At 43.8% G+C, this 23,457-nt stretch overlaps 1 protein-coding gene across 6 annotated transcripts in view; it reads right to left on the bottom strand.

Annotated features, from left to right (window-relative positions):
* LOC134447325 (suppressor of tumorigenicity 7 protein homolog) overlaps positions 1-23,457 on the bottom strand; it is a 55,555-nt gene that overhangs the window by 19,857 nt on the left and 12,241 nt on the right. For all 6 annotated transcript variants that reach the window (XM_063196732.1, XM_063196733.1, XM_063196730.1 and 3 more), the window contains 7 exons: positions 8,229-8,311; positions 6,562-6,721; positions 5,536-5,590; positions 5,264-5,379; positions 4,201-4,276; positions 2,611-2,765; positions 487-584 (listed from right to left, as the gene is read on the bottom strand). In XM_063196732.1, the coding sequence (XP_063052802.1) occupies positions 487-584; positions 2,611-2,765; positions 4,201-4,276; positions 5,264-5,379; positions 5,536-5,590; positions 6,562-6,721; positions 8,229-8,311 (743 nt within the window). The remainder of the gene's footprint in view (positions 1-486; positions 585-2,610; positions 2,766-4,200; positions 4,277-5,263; positions 5,380-5,535; positions 5,591-6,561; positions 6,722-8,228; positions 8,312-23,457) is intronic.

The following is a 23,457-nucleotide window of genomic DNA, read 5'->3' on the forward strand; positions in this document are numbered from 1 at the left end:
CTATTTTAACTTGCCTACCGTGTCAGCACACATGACACAAGGCTTGGAAAGGAGAGGCTGGAGCACACTGCAGCTTCGTTTTCAAGACTTTATTCTGTGCACACACCCGACCCGACTAACGTTTCAGTGTTGCTACATCTTGAAGTGTGCTCCAGCCTCTCCTTTCCAGTGATGTTTGTCCCACTATGATGCACCTGCAAGCTGAGGGATGAAGCGTACAGTCCCAATTCTACTATGACCCAAGTCTTTTCATATCAATGAAAAAAGGAAAAGACCAGCAGCATGTGGGAAACGTTTAAACTGCTCGAATTGTATTTTACACTGTACTTGTATTTTACACTGTACTTGTAAAATGATAATAAAGAATGTCTATATGCGAGTAGCCTATAACGGAGTTTGTGTGTGTGTGCGTGTGTGTGTGTGTGTGTGTGTGTGTGTGTGTGTGTGTGTGTGTGTGATGTACAGCACCGTACAGTGCATACTTACATCTCGCATCATTTTGACTGCTTCCCTCGTCCTCCCGAGCTTTCGGGAGCACATGGCAAGTCTTCTCTTAATGTAAACTAATACATTTGTGTCCCTTCCTACACGCACAGAGGAGAGGAGAGAGAGAGAGAAAGAGGATTCAAGCATTTATGGTTGTGGGAGATTTTTAATGGGCAGTGAAATGGTCAATTAAATCTAAACAACAAGTCTTCACTATAAATGTAGTCAGGCCACGCCCTCCTAGTGACGCAACACTTTCAGGGTTGCTTCTAGTCAGGCCAAGAGCAATGCAAATATCGTATCTGATCTCCACAAAAAAACGGGAACTCCACCCACTTTGTCGGAAACCAGTCAGCCAGTAGCAAACCTAGGGAGGCATTTGGGAAACTTGCTCTTGGTCAGCCTAAGTCTCGAAGAGATTTGAAAGTTGATGATAATCAGGCTGCTATAAATGAGTCTTGAAATCAACAACACCTCATACTCCACATTCATTCTGGCCCTGACAAGGGAGTGGGCCTGGGTTGGCAGATGTGTAATTACCAGCCAAAAGAAAGTGCTCAAAAACCGCCTGGAGGCACTAAGTCCCTCCCAATTGGAATCAAATGGTATTGATTTCTATGGCAATAAATCAGAAAAACCTGCCCAACGCCTGATGGTTTTTACCCGCAGGCAATCATCCGAAGCAGCCCAATTGGGCCGGAAACCGCCCAGTCTGGCAACACTGGAATAGCCCCACTTCAAAGTTCAGTGAGTTCACCACTCCCACTAGTAATGGTATTTCAATGTCATGATGACCAAATGTTAGTAAGCGATGAGTTAAAATAAGACATGCATTTCAAATTTCAACAGAGTTCGCATATAGCCCAAAACACACATGGCGCGTTCAGGCTGACTGAGAAACATGCAGTGGCCCCTTCCCGCACCTAATTGCGAACTGACAGTGTGTTCACGCCTTTGCTTTCGGAAAACAGATAGTTGGTTCGCAATGTGAAAAGTTCATTACCCTACACAGCCTGTTTCCCCCATATCATAAGGTCTCACACCACCTCGCTCACAGCTGTAAGAATAAGCATGGAATGGCCACTCCAGTTTAAAAGTATGCAGCCGGCCACAGATCTGCAAATTAAACATCTATTTAGGGAACAATGGCATTCTCATACTTCGAGATCCCAGAATTACAACCAATCCCCCTTCAGAACAGCTGCGAGTGTTTAAAACGTCCCGTGGAATGAGGGCCTCCAATGAGATGGCTACTCAGACATGTCTCAACCAATACTTCTAGACAATCTGTGATTGAATAATAAATTGCACCGTCTGTGGTCTCAAAACAGCAGTGCTTGAACTGTTTTGGTTGAGATTATGAGTGCGTCAGCGATGTGGTGAGGGGTTAAGTGTGTAAAATGGGAGTAGCGGTAGATAGTAGTGAGCCCCAGTGATAACTGAATGGTAGGGAGTAGTGGGCTTACCGTCCTGTGACAAGCTAGTCTGGGTCAGTGTTACTGCACGTGTACAGTGGTTCAGGTAGATAGATGTTACTGTACATAAATGTGTAAATGAGTGTGTACAGGAGAACTGTATACATTTATGTGACATAACTGCACATAACTGTGCCGGTTAGAGAATGTGTGCATGCCAACATGAGTGATGTTTCTGAGAGTGTGTATGCTAATATGGGTGTGTTTCTGGCAGTATGGGGTGTGTCTGAGTCTGAGAGTGTGTCTGAGTCTGAGAGTGTGTCTGTCTGAGAGTGTGTCTGAGTCTGAGAGTGTGTCTGTCTGTCTGTCTGTGTGTCTGTCTGTGTGTCTGTCTGTGTGTCTGTCTGTGTGTCTGTCTGTCTGTCTGTCTGTCTGTCTGTCTGTCTGTCTGTCTAAGTGTCTGTCTGTCTGTCTGAGTGCATGTCTGTATGGCTGAGTGCGCGTCTGTATGTCTGTGTGTCTGTCTGTGTGTCTGTCTGTGCGTGCCTTCTTGCTGTGCTGTGCTTCGTACTGGAGCTGCTGGATGTGTGTGTGTGTGTGTGTGTGTGTGTGTGTGTGTGTGTGTGTGTGTGTGTGTGTGTGTGTGTGTGTGTGTGTGTGTGTGTGTGTGTGTGTCTTTGTGTGTGTGTGTGTGCGCGCGTCTCCTTACTGTGCTGTGCTTCATACTGTGAGCCGTGGTGCTGGAGCTGTTGGCTGCGTCGGTAGCAGCCCTCCCCGGCCTTCAGCGCCTGTTTGAACAGCTTCTCTGCCTCCACGATGGTGGTCGCCTCCTCCTCCGCTAGCAGGATATACGCCGTCGCACAGCTGCAACAGACAGACAGACAGACGGACAGACGGACAGACAGAGAAACAGACAGACAGACAGACACACACACACACTTTCCATCAAAGATACAGTATAAATCAACTTAAAACGCTGCGCATTAAAAACTTTGTGACACACGTGATGGAAAAGCCATTACATCGCTACAACTGTGTCGCATTAACATAATTCACTTGGCAGAGGTGGGTAATAATACTGTAATTCAATAATTCATTGTACAGCTAATTCCCTTCAAAATCTGATAGGAAAAAGGGACACATAGACACACATGAAACATGGTGTGCATTCCAATATGCGACCTTGCGTCCTTCACTTGTGCTTGTGGCCTCGCCCCGCCTCCTAGCCCCTCATCCGTGGAGAAAACAATAATGTTTCCCAGCTGTCAGCCTAGCCATAACAATGTTTGGGAGACTATTCTTCATTCACCACCCAGTTTGCAAATGAGAAAATGACTCAACAATTGCGCTTTTGTGAGATATTGAAATATAATGCTGTTGTCAGTGATGTCATCATGACGTATTACTTCCTGGTATGAGGCCACAAGCAAAAGTGGAGGACGCAAGGTCGCATATTGGAACGCACATATGGCTAACTCACTAGCATGGCATTTTAGGTTTTGAATCCTTTTTTGCCACAGTGCAACTCCAGGCAGACAAATACAGGCAGGGAAACTGGCCAAGGGAGTCATGAGTCGTCAAGCAATTTTCACAATTACAATTCTTTTAATTTGCATATTAAGTGGTGAGATGTGGTGGAGTCCAATTAGGGGTGAGTAATGCTTGAATTCTTGTTTACTTGTTTAGCCAAGTTACCACAGCAACCAGCTGTAAACTCAGTTCAGACACAAATCATCAATGGACAGTGCCTGCGTTTGGATGTGGATTAAGACATTACCCAATCTGCTGTTTATTAGTGGTGTGTGTATTTTTAGGTAACAGTATGCCCGAGTTTGGGAAGCTTGTGAAGTATTGTGTGTGTGTGTGTGTGTGTGTGTGTGTGTGTGTGTGTGTGTGTGTGTGTGTGTGTCTGTGTGTGTGTGTCTGTGTGTGTGTGTCTGTGTGTGTGTGTCTGTGTGTGTGTGTCTGTGTGTGTGTGTCTGTGTGTGTGTGTCTGTGTGTGTGTGTCTGTGTGTGTGTGTGTCTGTGTGTGTGTGTCTGTGTCTGTGTGTGTCTGTGTCTGTGTGTGTCTGTGTGTGTCTGTGTCTGTGTGTGTCTGTGTCTGTGTGTGTGTGTCTGTGTGTGTCTGTGTGTGTCTGTGTCTGTGTCTGTGTGTGTCTGTCTGTCTGTCTGTCTGTCTGTCTGTCTGTCTGTCTGTCTGTCTGTCTGTCTGTCTGTCTGTCTGTCTGTCTGTCTGTCTGTCTGTCTGTCTGTCTGTCTGTCTGTCTGTGTGTGTACGCGCATTTTCACATATACTCACTCCTCCAACTCCAGCGCTTCGTGGGCAGCAGAGATGCGTGCCTGTGGGTTCCTTTCTCGCCAAGCCTTCTGCATTACTACAGGGGAAGAGGAAGGGGCAGCATGAGGAGAGGGGAGAAGAGGAGAGGAGAGGGGAGGAAGAGGAGAGGAGAGGAGAGGAGAGGAGAGGAGAGGAGAGGAAGAGAAGAGGAGAGGAGGAAGAGGAGGAAGAGGAGAGGAGAGGAGAGGAGAGGAGAGGAGAGGGACACAAAGACAGATAAATTTCATTCTTCTCTCTTCTCTCATACACTGCTGAAATGCCAGACATATTACAGCAATGTTCCTTCCCCCTGAGCCAACCCAACCGATACTGATGTAGTTCTTCATAGTTTGCCGTTGCTTGCATAATATAAACCTCAAGTACAGTAACTGACCGCATAATGTGAACCCTCTCAAATACAGCAACTGACCGCATAATGTGAACCCTTTCAAATACAGTAACTGACAACATCATGTGAACCCTTTCAAATACAGTAACTGACCGCATAATGTTAACCCTCTCAAACACAGTAACTGACAACATAATGTGAACCCTCTCAAACAAAGTAACTGACAACATAATGTGAACCCTCTCAAACACAGTAACTGACAACATAATGTGAACCCTCTCAAACAAAGTAACTGACAACATAATGTGAACCCTCTCAAACAAAGTAACTGCTGCACAATACGAACTCTCTCAAATACAGTAACTGTCAGCATTCTTGTGGCATGTTGCTTTCCTAAAATGAACTGCATGTGACACAGCAGCGGCTATTTGGTGTATGTTTATCTTTCTGAGTGTGTATGTGTGTGTGTGTGTGTGTGTGTGTGTGTGTGTGTGTGTGTGTGTGTGTGTGTGTGTGTGTGTGTGTGTGTGTGTGTGTGTGTGTGTATGTGTGTGTGTGTGTGTGTGTGTGTGTGTGTGTGTGTATGCGTGTATGGGAGAGTGGTGCGTGGGTTGGTGGTCATATGTGCATGTCTGTATGTGTATGACTGTGTGTGGGAGAGGGGAGAGGGGTGTGTGGATCGGTGGAAGGTCTTACTTGCGTCGGCTGGCCGTAGATGGTCCGAGTCGCACGTGAAGAACGTCTGGTGGTCCTGCGCCGAAAGATTCATGTCGTAGTACGTGAGCGGCTCTCGACCCGTTACCCACGTGTACCTGGGGGACACAAGGACACACATGCGCGTACACACGCAAGGGAAGGATTTGAGGACTTTTTAAAGCATAAAGAAAATAAATCAGCCAAGAATCAAGACAATACGCTTATACATCAAAACGATTAGAATGACAAAAAGACAGTGAAAGGACCCTCACCTGTTGTACTCTGCCCCTCGAAATAAGTTAAGTGGATTTCGCCATACTTTACATTCTGGAGGAGAGATCATTCAGACAAAAAAAGAGACAAATTTACTTGTATGGTCAATGCTGTATACAATACAGTACAATACAATACAATACAACATGTATTTATATAGCACAGTATCACAACTATAGTTGTCTCAAAGCGTTTTGAAAATACACATACACGCATACACATTTCCACATTCACACACCAGCTCTGGAGGCTGCCATAGTAGGTATGCGTGTATGGTCATTGCTGTATGCTTTGTGTGACTAGTTCAGTGCTGGTTCACTACAATAGTAACAAGAGGAGAGCTGATATGAGGAAGTCCCCCACTGCATTGTGGTTGAAGTAGACATATGAGCTAAAACAGAAACCATTTCTCTAGTCAACATGTGATTATAGTCTAAAGGGCACTTGGTGACTGTAGTTTATGCTACGGGCTGATGTTTGTTTGTGAGATATTGGAAAACATGAAATGGATTGATTTCTTCAGATTTTAGAAAATAAAAAGGTAATGGCCTGCCTGTCTGACTTACAAAAAAGCCTTTTATGTTCATGAAATAAGCCCTTGTGTCCCACCATCTACTGCATGCCCAATACCACAGTGCAACAACTCTCCAATCCTCATCAACATTTGTTTTGGTATTTAGTCTTCAAAGTGTTGTTGTATGGCGAGATACACAGTGTGTGCGTGTGTGTCAGTGGTGATTGTGTGTCTCAGTGGTGATTGTGTATGTACTGTACGTGGTGATTGTGTATGTACTGTACGTGGTGATTGTGTGTGTGTGTGTACGTTCTGATTGTGTTTGTGTATGTGTGTGGTGATTGTGTATGTGTGTGGTGATTGTGTGTGCACGTGGTGATTGTGTTTGCGGCGATTGTGTGTGTATGTGTGTTGAGTGCGTGTGTTGAGTGCGTGTGCGTGTGCGAGTGTGAGTGTGAGTGTGAGTGTGAGTGTGAGTGTGAGTGTGAGTGTCCCTGCCTGTCTCTCTCACCTGACACGCTCTGTCGGTTGGAGTCTGCGTCTCCGTTACTGGTGTTGGAGTTAGTGGGGGAGCTGTTATCGACTCCACCCAGCAGAGGGCGCAGGTGGCTCACAGACACCTGCTCGATGAAGGAAGTGCCATACTTCCTGAAGTACCACCACTCAAATATCTACACACACACACAGACACACACACAGACACACACACATGGATAATTTAGGGCCAGTTTTTCAGAGAAGATGAGCAGAGGCTTCTCAAAACCTAACTTGTAGTTACAGGCCATTAGCAATATCTGCACAGGCTCAGTGACTGTGTGCTGAAAAAAACAAAACAATACAGGACTATTAGAGTCTCATTGACAGACAGGACTAAAGCGAGGGCTTTTCACAACACAGGCTATTGGATTTTAATACAGTTGCTCCTGTCAGTGTTGAAGCTTCATCAGCAGCAGCATCTGTGGATGTCGATCAGAGTGGGGATTCTATAGCGTAGCAAAGCATCATGGGACAAGTGAAGCTTGGGCGGCGTCGCTCTATAATGACGGGTCTATTGAACCAAGCCAGCCGTCATACACAATAAACACCACGCTTTATCATCCTTAATGACCTTCAACATTTAATGAGCAGCAGCGAGCCTGATTGACGACACTCAAGGCTGATAGGAATAGGTCATGTAGCCTTGCCGTTTGTTTACAAATGCCATGAATCTCTACCTCAGCAAATGCATTTTATTTTTGGAGCCATACTTCTGTGGATTACAATTGTTGCTTTTTTGTTTTTGTTTTTAACAGATGTGGTCTAATCAATAGAGAGTTGGTCTTGGGGTCTAAGAGTCATTGACTTGAATCCTGAACCAATCTGGGTCAATCTGATGTTGATGTTGATGTATGATGTTGATGCATGATGTATCTGTGGACGTGTTCGCTTTGTTTGTGCTGTGATTCTGATGTGATGTACAGTATGACTGCATATGTTGAATAAAACAAAATAAAAAGACAAAAAGTTCCAGACTGCCCATGATGGGTCCAGGTTAAAGTGAAACGGTACCATTTCTGGAAATGAGATTTTACACCTCTCCTTCTGATAAAGAATTGAGTTCTCCAAGTCCGGTTATGCTTCTTCTAACTCAGTGTTTCTCAACAGGGGTGCCGGGGCACCCTGGGGTGCCGCAAGCCCCCTTCAGGGGTGCCGCGGAAACGTGACTGATAAATAAATTATGTAATATAATACATATTTGTCTAAATTGATAAGTTAATGTTAGTCAGTGGAATCTTTCATCTGCCATTTACGCACAATAAAGTAAGTATAGGTCTCCCCAGTCAGCTGCAACTTGGAACGTAGGTGGTGTGACATCTCCAAATGTGTTACTTTTCTAAGCTTGTGTGGTATCGGATGCGGTGCCATGTTACGGCTTGTTGGTTTGGGGTGCCTTGAAATTTTTCATGAATTGAAAGGGTGCCTCGCCTAAAAAAGGTTGAGAAACACTGGTCTAACTATAAGCTAGCAATTAATCATTCAATCTTATGGGTAGCCTGGAGGTAAAATGTGCACTGCCAGAGCCAGAGAAAGGCTGGAAGTACAGGAGAGAGGTAAAGCTCCATCATTTAACTCAAGGGGAGATGTAATTTAATGGCTGTAAATGTTGAACTACAGTGTGTGTGATGCGTGATGCCTTACCAGTATGAGGCCGGAGATCAAGGAGGAAGTCCCCGTTAGAGCCACGTAGAACTTGGGCGTCAGCGTGTTGAGGAACATGCTTACTGTGGAGGGAGCACAGGAGAGGGGAGAAGGCTTATAGAGAGACCATACAGCAGAATCCCCTGACATCAACTCACACGCTGGATTTAAATACATGTAACGGTACTTGAATTGCGTGTAAGCACGTGTATGTGTGCGCAAATGTGCGTGAGAATTGCTGGAAGGCTGATTGTACTCAAGTGTGTGCTATATGTTTACTGCAGTGTGCAATAATGTGTATTAGGTTTTGTATCTGTGTATTTATGGAAGTCAACAGACACCTTCATTTCCTTCAGGAGTAATAGAAGTACTCCACTCTACTCTACTCTTTCCTCTGAATTGTTAAGATATGGTTATGCATGACCAATTCAATGGCAACCCATCAATCATGGTCATGAAATATACAGACAGACAGCGGTCACTGTATTCATCATCTACTTTATTAAGAAAACAAATTGACAGCCAACACATCCATAACAGTTTCCTCAAAATAAATTGTACTTCCATGTTGTGGATAATTTCATGAAATTTAAGCTCATTCTTTAGGTGTGAAATCTTCGATCATGTCAGTCTCATCTGTCATCTAGTCTTACTGTACACTATACAAACAGCATTCTGAACAAACAGCACACTAAAACAAACACACTAAAACAAACACACAAAATCAAACACACACATACACGCACATTCAACAATGAAAACCGACACCAGGCAAGAGGAATGCAGGACGATGGCAATCACAGTGAAAACGTACATGAAGACATGCTGCTGCAGAGAAATAAAATGCTAAATTAAAAAAGCAAACAGAAAACAAAGCACAGCTTAGCACAACATAGCTTGGCAGTGCCCAGAGCAAGCAGTGCTCTGTGCTGTCCCTTCAGTGCAGCCGGCTGCCGTTTAAGCTGAATTCATTAGCTATGCACACCTGTCTCTCCATACACCCAAAAGGGAGAGGAATTAGCAGCTGATGACAGACTCCTGACATGAAGCCCTCCCTGAGACTCACACACGGGAGGAGGATACCCTCACACATAGCATGTACATCATAGCAGCAGCAGTCGGGCTGGGAGAAACGCATATTCATAATAATAATAATAATAATAATAAATACATGCAGGTTAGAGGAGGACAACGTGCACAGCATCTCTCCAGGCTCTTAGGCCTGTATATGTGTGGACTTGTGTACTTTAGCTTATTTTTCTTTTCTTTAAACATTTTCAATCTGTATTTTTCAGTCCATTTTGGATAGGACGGTGAATAACCAATGGGAAACAAGTGGAATAGAGAGACAGCGTGGGGGAAATGATGAGCCAGGCTGGATTCGAACCGGGGTCCGCATGGGGTAGAAGTCTGTGTACACTATATGAACAGGTGCATTAACACACTGCACCACAGCGCCCGCTGTGTATTTATTCATGTGTGTGAGCACACGCGCGTGTGTATTTATTCATGTGTGTGTTTGTATAGAGGCAGCAGGTGAGAGGAGACGCCACAGTGTACAGCACAAAGGCCTCAAGTGAATGGGCAGAACAAGGAGGGGTGGTGTGTGTGTGGGGGGTGGGCATGAATGGTAAAGAGAGACAGGGACACAAGCAGTGTTAATTTCGTCAACCATGACTAAGACTAAAATATTTCGTCAAAGCCCTTTTTTGATTTTCGTCATTTAGACTAAGACTAAGACTAAATTGGGAAGGCAATGACTAAAATATGACTAAAACTAAAATTGATTTTCGTCATTGTGACTAAGACTAAGACTAAATAAAAAAAAAACGGACTAAATCAACACTGGTGTTAAATACAATAGAGAAAAAGAGAACCAGTGTGTGAAGTTTCATTCTGTACAGTGTGCTATTTGTTAAAAAGAGAAGCAGTGTGCGGAGAAGGTTTATTCTGTACAGTGAATGATATATGTTAAAAAGAGAACCACTGTGTGGAAAAGTTCTATGATGTACAGTTTTGACTAAAATGACAAAAATTGACTAAGACTAAAATTGATTTCCGTCATTTAGACTAAAACTGAGACTAAATTGGGAAGGCAATGACTAAAATATGAGTAAGACTAAAATTGATTTTCGTCATTGTGACTAAGACTACGACTAAATAAAAAAAAGCTGACAAAATTAACACTGGACACAAGTGAAAGTGAGGGACCTCAAGAGAGAAAGAAAGAGGGAGAGAGAGGAAGGTAGAGATAGAAGACGAGAAGAAGGAGCGAAAAGAAGGAAAGAAAAAAGGGAGAAAGAAGGAGATAAAGAATATGAAGGCGAGGAGGGGGCGAGAGAGGGAGAAGGCAGGGCTGGCTGCATAGCCTCTACAAGGGGGCGAGAGAGGGAGAAGGCAGGGCTGGCTGCATAGCCTCTACAAGGGGGCGAGAGAGGGAGATGGCAGGGCTGGCTGCATAGCCTCTGCATTGGAAGCAGCCAGCCAGCCAGTCAGCCTGCTCGGCCAGCTCAGCTCTCCTGTGGCAGCTGCAGCCCATTCAGCCTGCTGGAGTGCCACTCTCACCCTCAGAGTGCCATTCTCTCTCTCACACACACACCTCCCCCCAAATGGCACACCAACGGAGACAGACAGACAGACAGACAGACAGACAGACAGACAGACAGACAGACAGACAGACAGACAGACACAGAGAGAGAGAGAGAGAGAGAGAGAGAGAGACTCATCTTTCCATTCACACACACACATAGCCCTCCCCTCCAAGGGCACACCAGCAAGCCTCAGAGTGCCCACACCCATCCCCCCACATGGGCACATCACACCAGGACACACGCATATCACACCAGGACACACACACAAAGAATGAAAGAAAGAAAGAGAGAGGGAGGGGGGTAGAGAGGTTAGAGAGTAAGAGAGGGAGAAGAAGCAAGAGATAGAGAGAGACAGGTCATTGACTGGTGAGATACACATCCCACGACAGAGGAAGAAAAGAGGAAGAAATAATCAAGGGGGCTCCCGAACTACACACGGGCCTGTTCTATGCTAGTGTGCTGAACGCTACAACTACACATGGGTCTGTTGTACGCTGGTGTATTACACTAACAGGTAGGGGTGTAAATAATAATCGATCTATCGATCCTACAGGCGATGATCGAATCAAATCATATCTTATCCTGGGGCATAATCGAATCACTAGCGTAAGAAATCAATATTGAATCCTATCGTCATGGAGGTCTGTTGTATGCTAGTGTGTTACACTAAGGGCCTCCGCACACCGGCACCGACAAAGTGCAGAGCACTGATCTGCAAAAGTTCGATTCCGTTCTAGCGATTAGACGAGTTCTAGTTTGTCGGAGTCGCCTATTGGCTCTCCATGCTATGTTTGTGTGAAATTGGGTTTGGGGGTCGGAATTGTGTCGTATAGGGCTGGGCGATATGGGAAAAAAACTATATCACGACATGGATTACTTTATCTCACGATAACGATATATATCACGATATAGCACAACACATACTTTTTCAGTTATTCTCTTCATTTGCTCTTTATTTTTTTCATGTCGCAAAACAACCTGTCTTTAAAATGGATCTTTTTATTCTTATTTTTACAGTTACATGAACTTATAGTGTGTATTGTGACAACATGAAATGTAATTAAATGATATTCAATTGTATAAAATTGATAAAATTACTATCACGATATAAACGATATAGGAGAAAGGTCACAATATACACTTTTATATCACGATAACGATATATATCGTCATATTGCCCAGCCCTAGTGTCGTAAACGAAAGTGCTCTGCAGTGCTGCCTAAAAGGTCTGTTGTACGCTAGAACTACACATGGGTCTGTTGTATGCTAGTGTGTTTCACGAACAGGCTGCTTCGCATTCCCAAGCGACCTGAACGAAGGCATTGAGTGTACGCATGCATGCCAAGCAGGTGTAGACTAGAGCCTCGTAACACAAGTGAAGCTCCTGCATCAGCCACAGGTCAACTTGCTCAGTGAAACTCGACCTGGATACTGTGAACACACATTTCTCCTCACAACACGACAATCCTTTTCTGTCCTTTTGGAACAAGGACGACAGGACACACTCCTATTATAACCATGGTGTTTCTCAAAAGATAACACTTTACACAACAACAAAAAAGAAAAAGAACACAAGAAAAAAAGGCATAGGTCTGTGGTTCCACATCGCTTATCCTTGGAGGTAACTTAACTGTCAAGGGCGAGAGTGAGCGCAAGAGCGAGAGAGAAAGAATGAGACACAAAATGATGATTAATGAAGACAGTCATTGACTGGTCAGAAATACATCCCACGACAAGAGGAAGAAAGTGAAAGAAATAATCAAGGGGGCTCCCAAACTACACAAGGGTCTGTACACAAGGGTCTGACAGAGAGACACACACACATACAGATACAGAGATGGAGAGAGAGAGAGAGAGAGAGAGAGAGAGAGAGAGAGAGAGAGAGAGAGAGAGAGAGAGGGAGAGACAGGCAGATTGAGAAAGCAACACCATTTAGCCCCACACAGGACAAGGTGAGCAGGTCAAGAGCAACATCCGCTTGTGTGAAACGCAGATCAGACCATACAACCTTAGTCCAGGCAAGTGCCGTGGCGTGAACCTGAGCTGGCGAGTAAGTTAGTCATTTCCCTCACACACCAGTACAGCAACACAGCATCCATACTAGGCCCATTACCAAAGCTTTCAGCACTTTTTTTATGTGCTGCTGCTAGGCCAACCCAGTGGAGTATTACTCTCCTCATGGTGGAGCAACAATTGAAGGGGGATTAAAAAAAAACACACCAATGCACTTCAACCAGAACACATTTTATTTTACTGCTTGAGCTAATGTGAGCGAAGGAAAATGAATAAATAAAATAAAAAAAGACCTTCAACTTCCACTACTGCTTTTACGCTGCCAGATATTCTCACTGGATCCATACACAGGGGTGATGAAGGTGACTGGTGCTGCTGTTGAAGGTAAGCTTGCTGACGAGGGTGTCACCAGGCTGACAAAGCAGGGCAAAGCTCCCCTTCAGAGTCTGGTATTGGTAAGGTTTTTGCTAATACACCACAACGTTGACGTGTTGTGCTCCAGTACTTTCTAAGATTGTGGGTAAAATCTTAATACTGGAGAAAAGCTAACAGTTAACGAGATGGACACAAATGAGCCAAAGTGTGCTTTGCTTGGGGTAGAGATGAGCATGCACTACAAACCTCACCACAAAGATGAATAAATATGTGTTGTGCAGGGTCAACAGTAAATGGTACTTTAATACTGAGAGAACTAACAATAAATATATAGTTGCCATATATACACCTTGTAAATAGTGTAATAGTGTAAATGAAGCACTGATCATCCAGCAGAATATATTATGATATGCATGCAGTCAGAAGTTATGATAAACTCCTCTACCAAAGGCAAGTCTTCTCAGGTGCACTCAATATCCTCTCTTTACAGAAAATGTCTTCAATAGGTACAATAGGGGGCGCTGTGGCGCAGCGCGTTAAGCCCCCCACATTGGGCTTGCATGCCCATGGGGACCCCGGTTCAAATCTGGCTGGTCAATCAAGTCAATAATTTCCAGATCCTCACCTATATCTCTGTCCCATTCGCTTCCCGTCGCCATCTTTGACCGTCCTGTCAAATAAAGGCATAAAAAAGCCCTAAACATATATTTAAAATAAAAAAGGTACAATAAACAGGCTACCTTGAGTGTCCTCACATCACAAGCAATGGAGATAGGAAGATCAGTATGGCCATGCACCATTGCCGTGTACGGGAGGAACATTGGACCATTGGAATAGCAGGGTTTCCCAAATTGGGGTGTGTGCACCCCTGGGGGTGCGCGGCCTGCCACAAGGGGGTGGGGTGTGTGAGCTGAATAGAGAAATGGCAGATATGTGTGCTTTTATACAGCACTGATTAACATTAAGTTGCTTTTAATTGTATGGTGAATTGTATGATGGAAGGGTCCATCTGAAGTGTAATTTATAACCTCTAGACTTAATGCAACAAGTTCCAATGTAATGGCAGCAGAAAAAAACTCTATTGGAAAGGAGTATTTCCTAAAATAACTGCATAACGTGCGACGATTTGCGCAGTGTAGCCATAATTGAGAGGCAATCAGCACTCCAAAACATTCACTCAGGGGGTGCGTGATTGAAAAAAGTTTGTGAACCCCTGGAATAGCCCCTTCAGTTCGGTAGAACATTCTTTGAAAACCCTTTGACAAGCAAGGACTAAGTAATGACAAGAGTATTAAATGAGCCCCATACAGCAAAAATCGAAACCAAGGCCACAATGGTGATACTGTAGTGTGGACTTAAAATCAATGGGCATGTGGTGAGGAAATAGAACACCGTATCGCTTTCTCTCTCCCTCGTACAACTAACTTCATTTAGCTGCCATTGCAAACAACTTTTTTTGGTCTGCTTAGATTGGCTCACCTGTAAACCTGTCAAGTAGGACGACAAACTATTGCGTTTCTCCGCAGATTTCCATAGCATGTGGAAAAAAAAATACCAAAAAAAGTCAAAACAACTAAAGCCTAGGGGTAAAACCCTTATGAGGAATTCTGTTACTGTGTCTTGAATAGATGTTTTGTGACTTTGCATCACCTTTACATACACAACTCGGTCACTTCACAACCCAACTTCACACCTCACAACCTTGGAAAGTCCCAAAAATATGCATGGTACTCTTTAACACGGCGCAGCAGGGCGTAACAAGCTATCTTTACTGGTGGCCTGTTCACTGCTCATCAAAATGCTCTTCCACTGTACAGTATATCTGAGCATCACTTGTCCTTCCTGTCGGAGTCTCAGTAAAGCTGACACAAAGACCGTCTGTCCCATGAGAATGTCCAATAGGCACCAGTGTAACCACCTTAAGTAAGCACATCCAAATAACAGAAAAAGGGGCTTGGTCATCACTGGCAAGTTCCTTAAAAATTGCCCGCAAAGTTAACACATCTCTCACTAGGCTAGCAGGCAACCACACCATAGAATCTGGTGCGAGATCTGACAGCTTCACCAGGCCGGAGAAGTGTTAATGATAATAGCTGTGTTTGTTTGCACTTTGAGCAGCATGCTGTGTAGCCTGTGTCATACAATTCTTTTGGCCTTTTTTGAACTTTATTATGACTGAGCAGTTGAAGAGGTACAGCTAGGGCTGATGGGGCAAATGGGGGTAAAGGCAAAGAATGGCAAAGAATGGCCACACACTACCTAATTGCTCAAAGTGGCTAGTATTTTTTTTTTACCAGCCAGTGATATTTTACCAGCATTTGGCCGATTAGCGGGTGTTAATTTAGAGACCTGTATGCGTGTAGAGCAGTGGGTCTGATAGCATAGATTGGCTGTATGAGCTCGGTGGAAGGCATGCTTTTGTGTGTGTGTGTAACAGGAGTGATGGGGTGACACTTCCAGGGGGACAGGGCCCATGACTCATGTAGGTCGGGGTGACATGCTCGTCTTATCTAAAGGTCGCTGGCGCTGTGAGAGTCCGCATATCACCACGGCAAACGTGGAGAACCACATACACACACACACGCACGCACACGCAGGGCACACGCACCCTCACCCCTTACAACACAAACATCAAACATTGGGAGTACCCAGTGAAATCCTGAGGTACTGAGCCAATAGACATCATGGCTTTTTATTAAATAATAATAAAAAAACAAACTGGTTTTATTTACAGGAGCGCATCAAGAACGTGCGAAATAGCAGCAGTCTTCCTTCCTAGCAACACCGATAGGCGCCACAGGCAAACGGCGCCCTACCAATCCATTCTTTTGACTGTGTGTGTGGGGGTTGGTCGTCTCTTCAGGCTTCTGAAGGTAAAGGTTACCATGACTACCACAGCAAACTGCCTGCTGGTTAGGCCATGTTACCAAGACGAGACGATCCACCCCCAGTGCCATCATCATTTTAAACAGAACAGCGTCAACAGTGCAAAAGGATGGACTGAGCGATTCCACGCGACTCTCTTCATGTGTGGCTGCCTGGCTGAATTTTGTGAATTATAGAGCCCCAGTAGAGCCTGGCATCTCTTCTGACACACTAGCATGATGATATTTAGTCATATGCTGAGTGCTTGGATTCGGAATAATACCCATTACCATGGCTACGGGGGAAGGGATGAGATGAGATGAGAAGTCACATCTGCTGTGGTGGTACTGTAGAAGAGAGAGCTTGCCTCCTCATCAGTCGGATATCTAATGCCATATCCCAGTACACCAGTCAAGCTGCCGCCGTGCACCACGATTTCACAGGGCCGAATAGACAAATAAACATCAACATATGTACTGCACATCATGCCATGCAAACTGGCACCTACTGTACACCAATGCAAAGCTTACAGAGCTTACTAGCAGCTGTTGACTCCACACACTGCATTGGAATGAGTGTGTGGATAAGGATGGTGGGTTTACTCATGCATTCTACATTATTGCCAGCCTGCATCACTTTGGTTAGATAGAACTAGACACAGCATTCCATCCCACACCAACAATCTGCCACAAAACATTCAGTCTTTAAGTTAATGCTACTACCATAGTTCTTAGCTCCTGAAAGTGGATAAAATAAGCAAAATAAAAATGCTACACTAGAGAGTAGCATGAAAGCTATGCTTATAACTGGAAATGGATTTGTTTATTGATATCAAGCACTTCAAGCAGCTGTAGTTGTTTGGTGGTAATAATCACTGAACAAGCAGTTCACTCCATGTCAGAATTCCTGGTAGGACAAAAACACAATGCAAACCAAGCGTTGTCTGAACAGCACCTGGGAAATTATGTGATCCACAGTCTTACCATAACCAACTTGTTTTGCATGAAATGTGATCAGCATCCCAGGGACATGTGTTTTTAATGTAGTGTATCTGCTGCATGTGTGGGGCATGGGGAGTGCTACTGCAACTGCATCATGGCTGGATTGGCCATACAGGGCATTTGCCCAGTGGACTGTTGATGATTTTAGCCTGTTCAACATCAACATCCCCTCAATGCAGTGGTATCAGTCCTCATGCTGCTTCTAAGGCTGACCTATCAGAATCAGATTTAAATATTAATTTTGATTGTTGGGGTCAAAATAGCTTGTAATAGATTACTAAAACTGTTGCCACAGGCTTCATCGTCTCTCTCAATGCCTGGAGGACCAGCCTTAGCTGAAAATGCCCGGCCTGTTTTTTCGACCCAGTCTAGCGCTGAACAGCATGCTGCTCAACTCATCTAGTCCCACAGCAGGGGGGTGGCGGAGGGGAAACGACAGCATTAAAACAATGCAGTCGCTGCCAAGTCACCAATGAATGGACAGGACTACAGGCTCGGTTGAAAGAGAAGATTGTACACATCCCAAGATAAGGTGCAGGACAGAGGACTGACTGCAGTTTTTGGAGTCCGCACAAGAGAAGTCCGCACAAAACAATAAAATACAACAAAAAGGATTTACAGTGGTGCTCATATGTTTACATACCCCAGCAGAATATACGCGTTCTCTGCGATTTCTCAAAAAATATGAAGGATTACACAAAACCTTTTTTTTCACTCATTGCTAGTGACTGACTTAAGACATTTATTAGCAATCTTCTGTGTTTACCATTTCAAAAGCATGATCACAACCCAAACTACCCAAATAACCCTGTTCAAAAGTTTACATACCCTAGTTTCTGATGCTGAATATGGCCCTGTTTAACATCAAGGACCGCTCTAAATTGTTTGTGGTAGTTGTGGATAAGGCTCTTAATTTTCTCAGATGACAAAACAGCACATTCTTCCTGGCAGAATGGTTGTTTCCTATAATATCTTTGGGTGTCTTGCTGGAACCTCACATTTGAGGTTTCCCCTGAGTGGCTCAATGATGTTGAGATCAGGAGAGTGAGATGGCCGCTCAAAAACCTTAATTCTATTCTTTCTGAAGCTAATGACGGGTTGATTTGGCTTTCTGTGTCGAAATATTGTCATGTTGGCACTGTTGGAATTTCAATTCAGAAATGCAATATGAGGGGGTTTGGTTGGAATCAAGCCATTGGGCAAGGGAATCATTAAATTGCAATGATCATTGCAAGGGAAATTGTTCAGGAGGCATAGGACAACCAAAAAATAACTTCAGGTGAAATATAGGACAACATGAAATTTTTTTTTAAACTGTACAGCAAAGAGGCACTTGAGGAAAGATGGGCTGTTGGGGGTTGCCAGGAGAAAGCCATTACTACAAAAATGCAAACATGTTATTTTGCATATGATACACCAAATAGCATAGCGAGAAGCATCAGAATGCCTGTGACAAAGTCATTTGGAAAAATGAGATCAATATGGAACTTTTTTCAGCCACTATTAACAGTACCATTTGGAGAATAGTCAACTGAGCCTATGATGAAAGTTAAGCTTACACCATCCCTTCTGTGAAACATGGTCATGGACCACTGATGTCATGGGGACATTTGAGTTACAAATGCACAATACTTTTGGTCCATACTCGCAGAATGATGAATACATTGCCCTGTGAAAAATACTGGAGGAAACTTGACACACATCAGCCTTGAAACTGCACATGGTCCATTGTTTGGACATGCCAACATGACAATATTTCAACACAGAAAGCCAAATCAACCCGTCATTAGCTTCAGAAAGAATAAAATGAAGTTTTTGAGCGACCGTCTCACTCTCCTGATCTCAACATCATTGAGCCATTCAGGGGAAACCTCAAATGTGAGGTTCCAGCAAGACACCCAAAAATATTATAGGAAACAACCATTCTGCCAGGAAGAATGTGCTGTTTTGTCATCTGAGAAAATAAAGAGCCTTATCCACAACTACCACAAACAAGTTAGAGCGGTCCCTGATGTTAAACAGGGCCATATTCAGCATCAGAAACTAGGGTATGTAAACTTTTGAACAGGGTCATTTGGGTAGTTTGGGTTGTGATCATGCTTTTGAAAGAGTAAACACGGAAGATTGCTAATAAATATCTTAAGCCAGTCACTAGCAATGAGTGAAAAAAAAAGGTTTTGTGAAATCTTTCATATTTTGTGAGAAATTGCCAAGAAAGCGTATATTCTGCTGGGGTATGTAAACATATGAGCACCACTGTAAGTGTGCAAACTTCTCACTCTAAAAACTATAGGACTACAGGCTCAGTACAGCAACAGCATCACAGGGAGAGAAAGCATGCACGAACGAACGCCCACAAGCCTTGACGAGTAAAAATAAGGGGTGAATAAGGGGTGAACTCCAATGTTAATTACTGGGTCGGTTGGAAGGGGGTGGGTGGAAGGTTTACGTGAACCAGTACTGAAAACACTTTCATGGCTAGCTAGGTCGTTATTATGAAATCCAGGCATGGGCAACCCTTCCAATTCTGGTATTTAATAACACATCAGAGTTTCCCCCAGCACCTTATTGCTAAGGTGGCCACCTTGACAAACACCTACCACCTTGACTAGGCCCCTGAAAAGATAAAGATTTCATGTTGTTAACGAAATTTCTAAAGGTGTTTAGTCAAAAAAATACACTTTTAACGCCCCACCACCTTGACTAACAGTAATTGTGGGGGAAACCCTGCACATGAATAGCCTGGCTCTCACGCAGACCCTTTGTGCTTCGTGCGTCTTCGTTAAACTTTGTGAGCTCGCGAACAACCATCGTGAGAACCAGATTAGAACATGAATGCAAGAGTAGACAGATACAGGGCCAGGGGGAAAGAAGATAAGAACTAAAATGATACACAGTGAAAGGAGAAGTGAAACAGAAAGTGAGAAGAAGAAAAAAGCAAAAAGAAGTCATGAAAGAGTCCGTCTGAAAGACAAGTAAAAGGAAAAAACAAGAGCGATGAAAAAGAGAAATGAAAGAAAGGGAAGCTGAAGAGCAGTGAGTGGGTGCTCAGCATCAATTACACTAAACCTGCTTCCTCTTCACAGACTGACAAAAGAAATGTGATTAATACAAGAATCATAGTTTCGAAGTGATGGCCATGAAATAGTAAAAGAAAACAAAAAAGATTTTAAGTGTGCAGACCTCTCACTCCGAAACTACAGTCAGCCTTTGTCCTGCACTTTTTCCTGGGATGTGCACAATCCTCACCTTCAACTAATAAAGGAATTATACAATGAAGAGCAGCATGAAAGCTATGCTTGTGAATGAAAATGGCTTTGTTTATTGACATCAGGCACTTCAAGCAGCTGACAAAAACCCTAGCAGGCCACTCATTTCCAAAATGACAGCAAACTAATGAGAGTCCAGAGCAATACATGGCGTTAACACGACCCTCCACTATGGCAGAGTCACCAGCCCAGAACCCCCAGCACCTGCTCTCTGCCATTCATCTCCCCCCACGTCATCCCATCAGAGAAGCTGACAGGGGGCGAACATAGGGGTCACTTGTCCCAGGCCCAGGGAGAGAGGGAGCCCAGAATTGGATCCTCATTACATTGTAAGCATTGGGTTTGTGGCCCTCTCAGATGTCTTTGTCCTGGGGTTAGCCAAAGCTGTCAGCGTCCCTGCATCCCACCACACCACACTGCACCACACGGCACCCAGCAGTCACCACACGCCCTCATTACATGGGCCATCACGCCTCCAGAATCCCAAACAGCACTGGTGATGCACTACATTACATTGAAATGATTTATTCAGCCTGATCTCCAAAATTTCTGTGCTCCTGGACACGGATGTTAAGGACACGAAATCCGTGTCCAGGAGCACGGATTTTGAGATGATACATACCAAATGCTAATCCTAAACAAAATAATGCTATAGCAATTTAAGTTGTGCCCTGACCAAAACATTCCCTAACCTTAACCTGTCATTAAAGACATATTTTTGAGAAATACCTTTTCCAGTTGGTTGATAGGCTATCACATTCATATAATGTATGAAAGAATACTAGCTGTGCCCCCAGACCAAAACAATCCCTAACCCTAACCTGTCAGTAAGAAATGTTTTTTTGAGAAAAAATATTTGAAATTAGAAAAATCCTGAGAAAACACAAGACTGTTTAAACATAGAGCTGTGGGAGTATAGAGAGAGCACGTCCGTGTGTCCATCACGGAAAAAAAAACTGTGTACAGGATTTTGTGTCCTTAACATCCGTGTCCAGGAGCACAGAAATTTTGGAGATCATGTTGGATTTATTTGTCGTCTATTTGTCATCGTTCGACATCTAATAAAGGGAAAAAGGGGAGGGGGTGGTAAAGCCAACAAGGTACCCCATTCCTTGTCTAAAACACCTCCACAATCCCAAACAGCGGTGATGCAGCACTATACGACATCACATTACATCCCAATGATGCATAGAACATGTATTCTTGTTCGAAATATAAGCTTAATAAGACCATATAAAACGCAAAAGGGTACAGCCCCATCCCGCCCCCATCTTCAAAACACCTTCAATCCCAAATGTTGACAAACCACTACACATCACATTTAAACTACCCATTTGCAGTAAATGGATAGTAAGCTTATAATGACCAAGGAATTAAAAAAACTTAATGTTAGGAGATAAAGCGACGGCAGGTACCTGTAAATCCGACAGGATATATGTCAACTCTACCTGAAACATCTTATGAGATTAGTAGGCAGATAAAGAGTCAGGTTATACATCGCTATAGAGTCAGGTTATACATCGCATCGTGCTTTACAGCCGTGCGAGTGGAGTGTGCCGTTTAATCCTGAGGAACAGAAACACAGACAAGCTGCGATTCAGATTCAGAATTAACTTTGACAGTCCACATCCCTATAAATAAGATGGATAAAGGCAGAATAAATACCCCAAATAAATAAAAAGGGTGGACAAGGCCGAGGTTGTTGTTGAGCTGCTCAGAGAAGCCACCACTTGTGCTACAAACGGTTAGCAGACTGGAGCAGGCTGATTCAGTCGTCTATTCGGCCCTGTGCAACACTGGCTCCGTTATAAGGTGCTGGCCCCACACCAAGACCAAGCTGGAGCGGAGTAGAGGGAGGGAGAGAGAATGAAGGGGCCTATAGCTGATCGACAGCTTGGACAAGTGTCTGGCTGCACTCCTCAGTGAAGAGGAGATGCTCAATCTGGACCGCTCATATCAGTAAATGAAGAGAAATCAAAGACTCCTCTTCATCTGAGGGATGTCTGCAATATTGGTTTCCCTGTTTGTTTGTCTTGAAGCACGTAGAGCATCTCTTGTTTGCTGCAACATAAAATGTGGTTGGGCCTACATATTGGCAATCACTTCTTATAGTTGACATCAGATTGCGAACAGCCTAAAATGTAGAAACATTAATAAGCACTACAATTTTCTCTGTTTGAAAGCCTGTTAAGATTTTTAATATACTGACTGTATTAAAACCAAAGCTGAAGACCACAACACATAGGCCTAATGCCGCAGGTTACTCAAAACCATTGATCTCTAAAACCCCCCAAATTTTAGTGAAGTTGGCCAGCGGTCACAACAAAAAGAGGATGCATGCATAGTGCGAGGGGAAGCTGCTTGCCATCAGGGCACTGCCTCTTCCCTTTATACATACTGACATTTACAGTAAAAACACCATTCTTTCTTAAAGTTTCCTTTGTTTGTATATTTTACCCGACATGTTGTTTCGACGGTGAGACTTCAGTCTTCATCAGAGGGTCACATGGATGTTGACGGAAGTCTCACCGTTGAAACAACAGGTCACGTAAAAGATAAAGTTTCCTTTGATTCAGAGTTCAGACATGTAAAAGTTTTTAAGAATTGATTAACGGTTAGACATAATGAATGGATCATACATCAAACACCTTCATCAGCCTAGCCGGGCGAACCAGACTAGCATGACAACATAGTCTGGAATAACTGTAGTGTTCTTACAAGGACCAGGGCCACACCAACTGACCAGGCAAAAATAGCTTTGTCCGTTAACAAAGCAGGTTCGTCTAGTTTACTAGGCCACCGTCAGACAGGTCAAGGATGAAAAACAAGCTAAATCTGCTGCTTAGTCTCAGAGTCAATGGCAAACACATTACATTATATTACATTGCATTTGCCAGACATGTTCTAACCAAAGCGACTTACAAATCGGGGACATAACCATCAACATCGGCAACATCATTAGCCGATACAAAGTGCACAGGAAATATACAGAACAACCAGTTCAGATGCTAAGTATGATGCTGTGGTCAGGGACAATTGGGGGCAACACCTGATTATAAAAATACTTTTTGAACCAAAGAAGAGCTTGGTACAATAGAGCACCGCTACTAGTCGC

The sequence above is a fragment of the Engraulis encrasicolus genome, chromosome 4, assembly GCF_034702125.1.
Source record: "Engraulis encrasicolus isolate BLACKSEA-1 chromosome 4, IST_EnEncr_1.0, whole genome shotgun sequence".
NCBI classification, from domain to species: domain Eukaryota; kingdom Metazoa; phylum Chordata; class Actinopteri; order Clupeiformes; family Engraulidae; genus Engraulis; species Engraulis encrasicolus.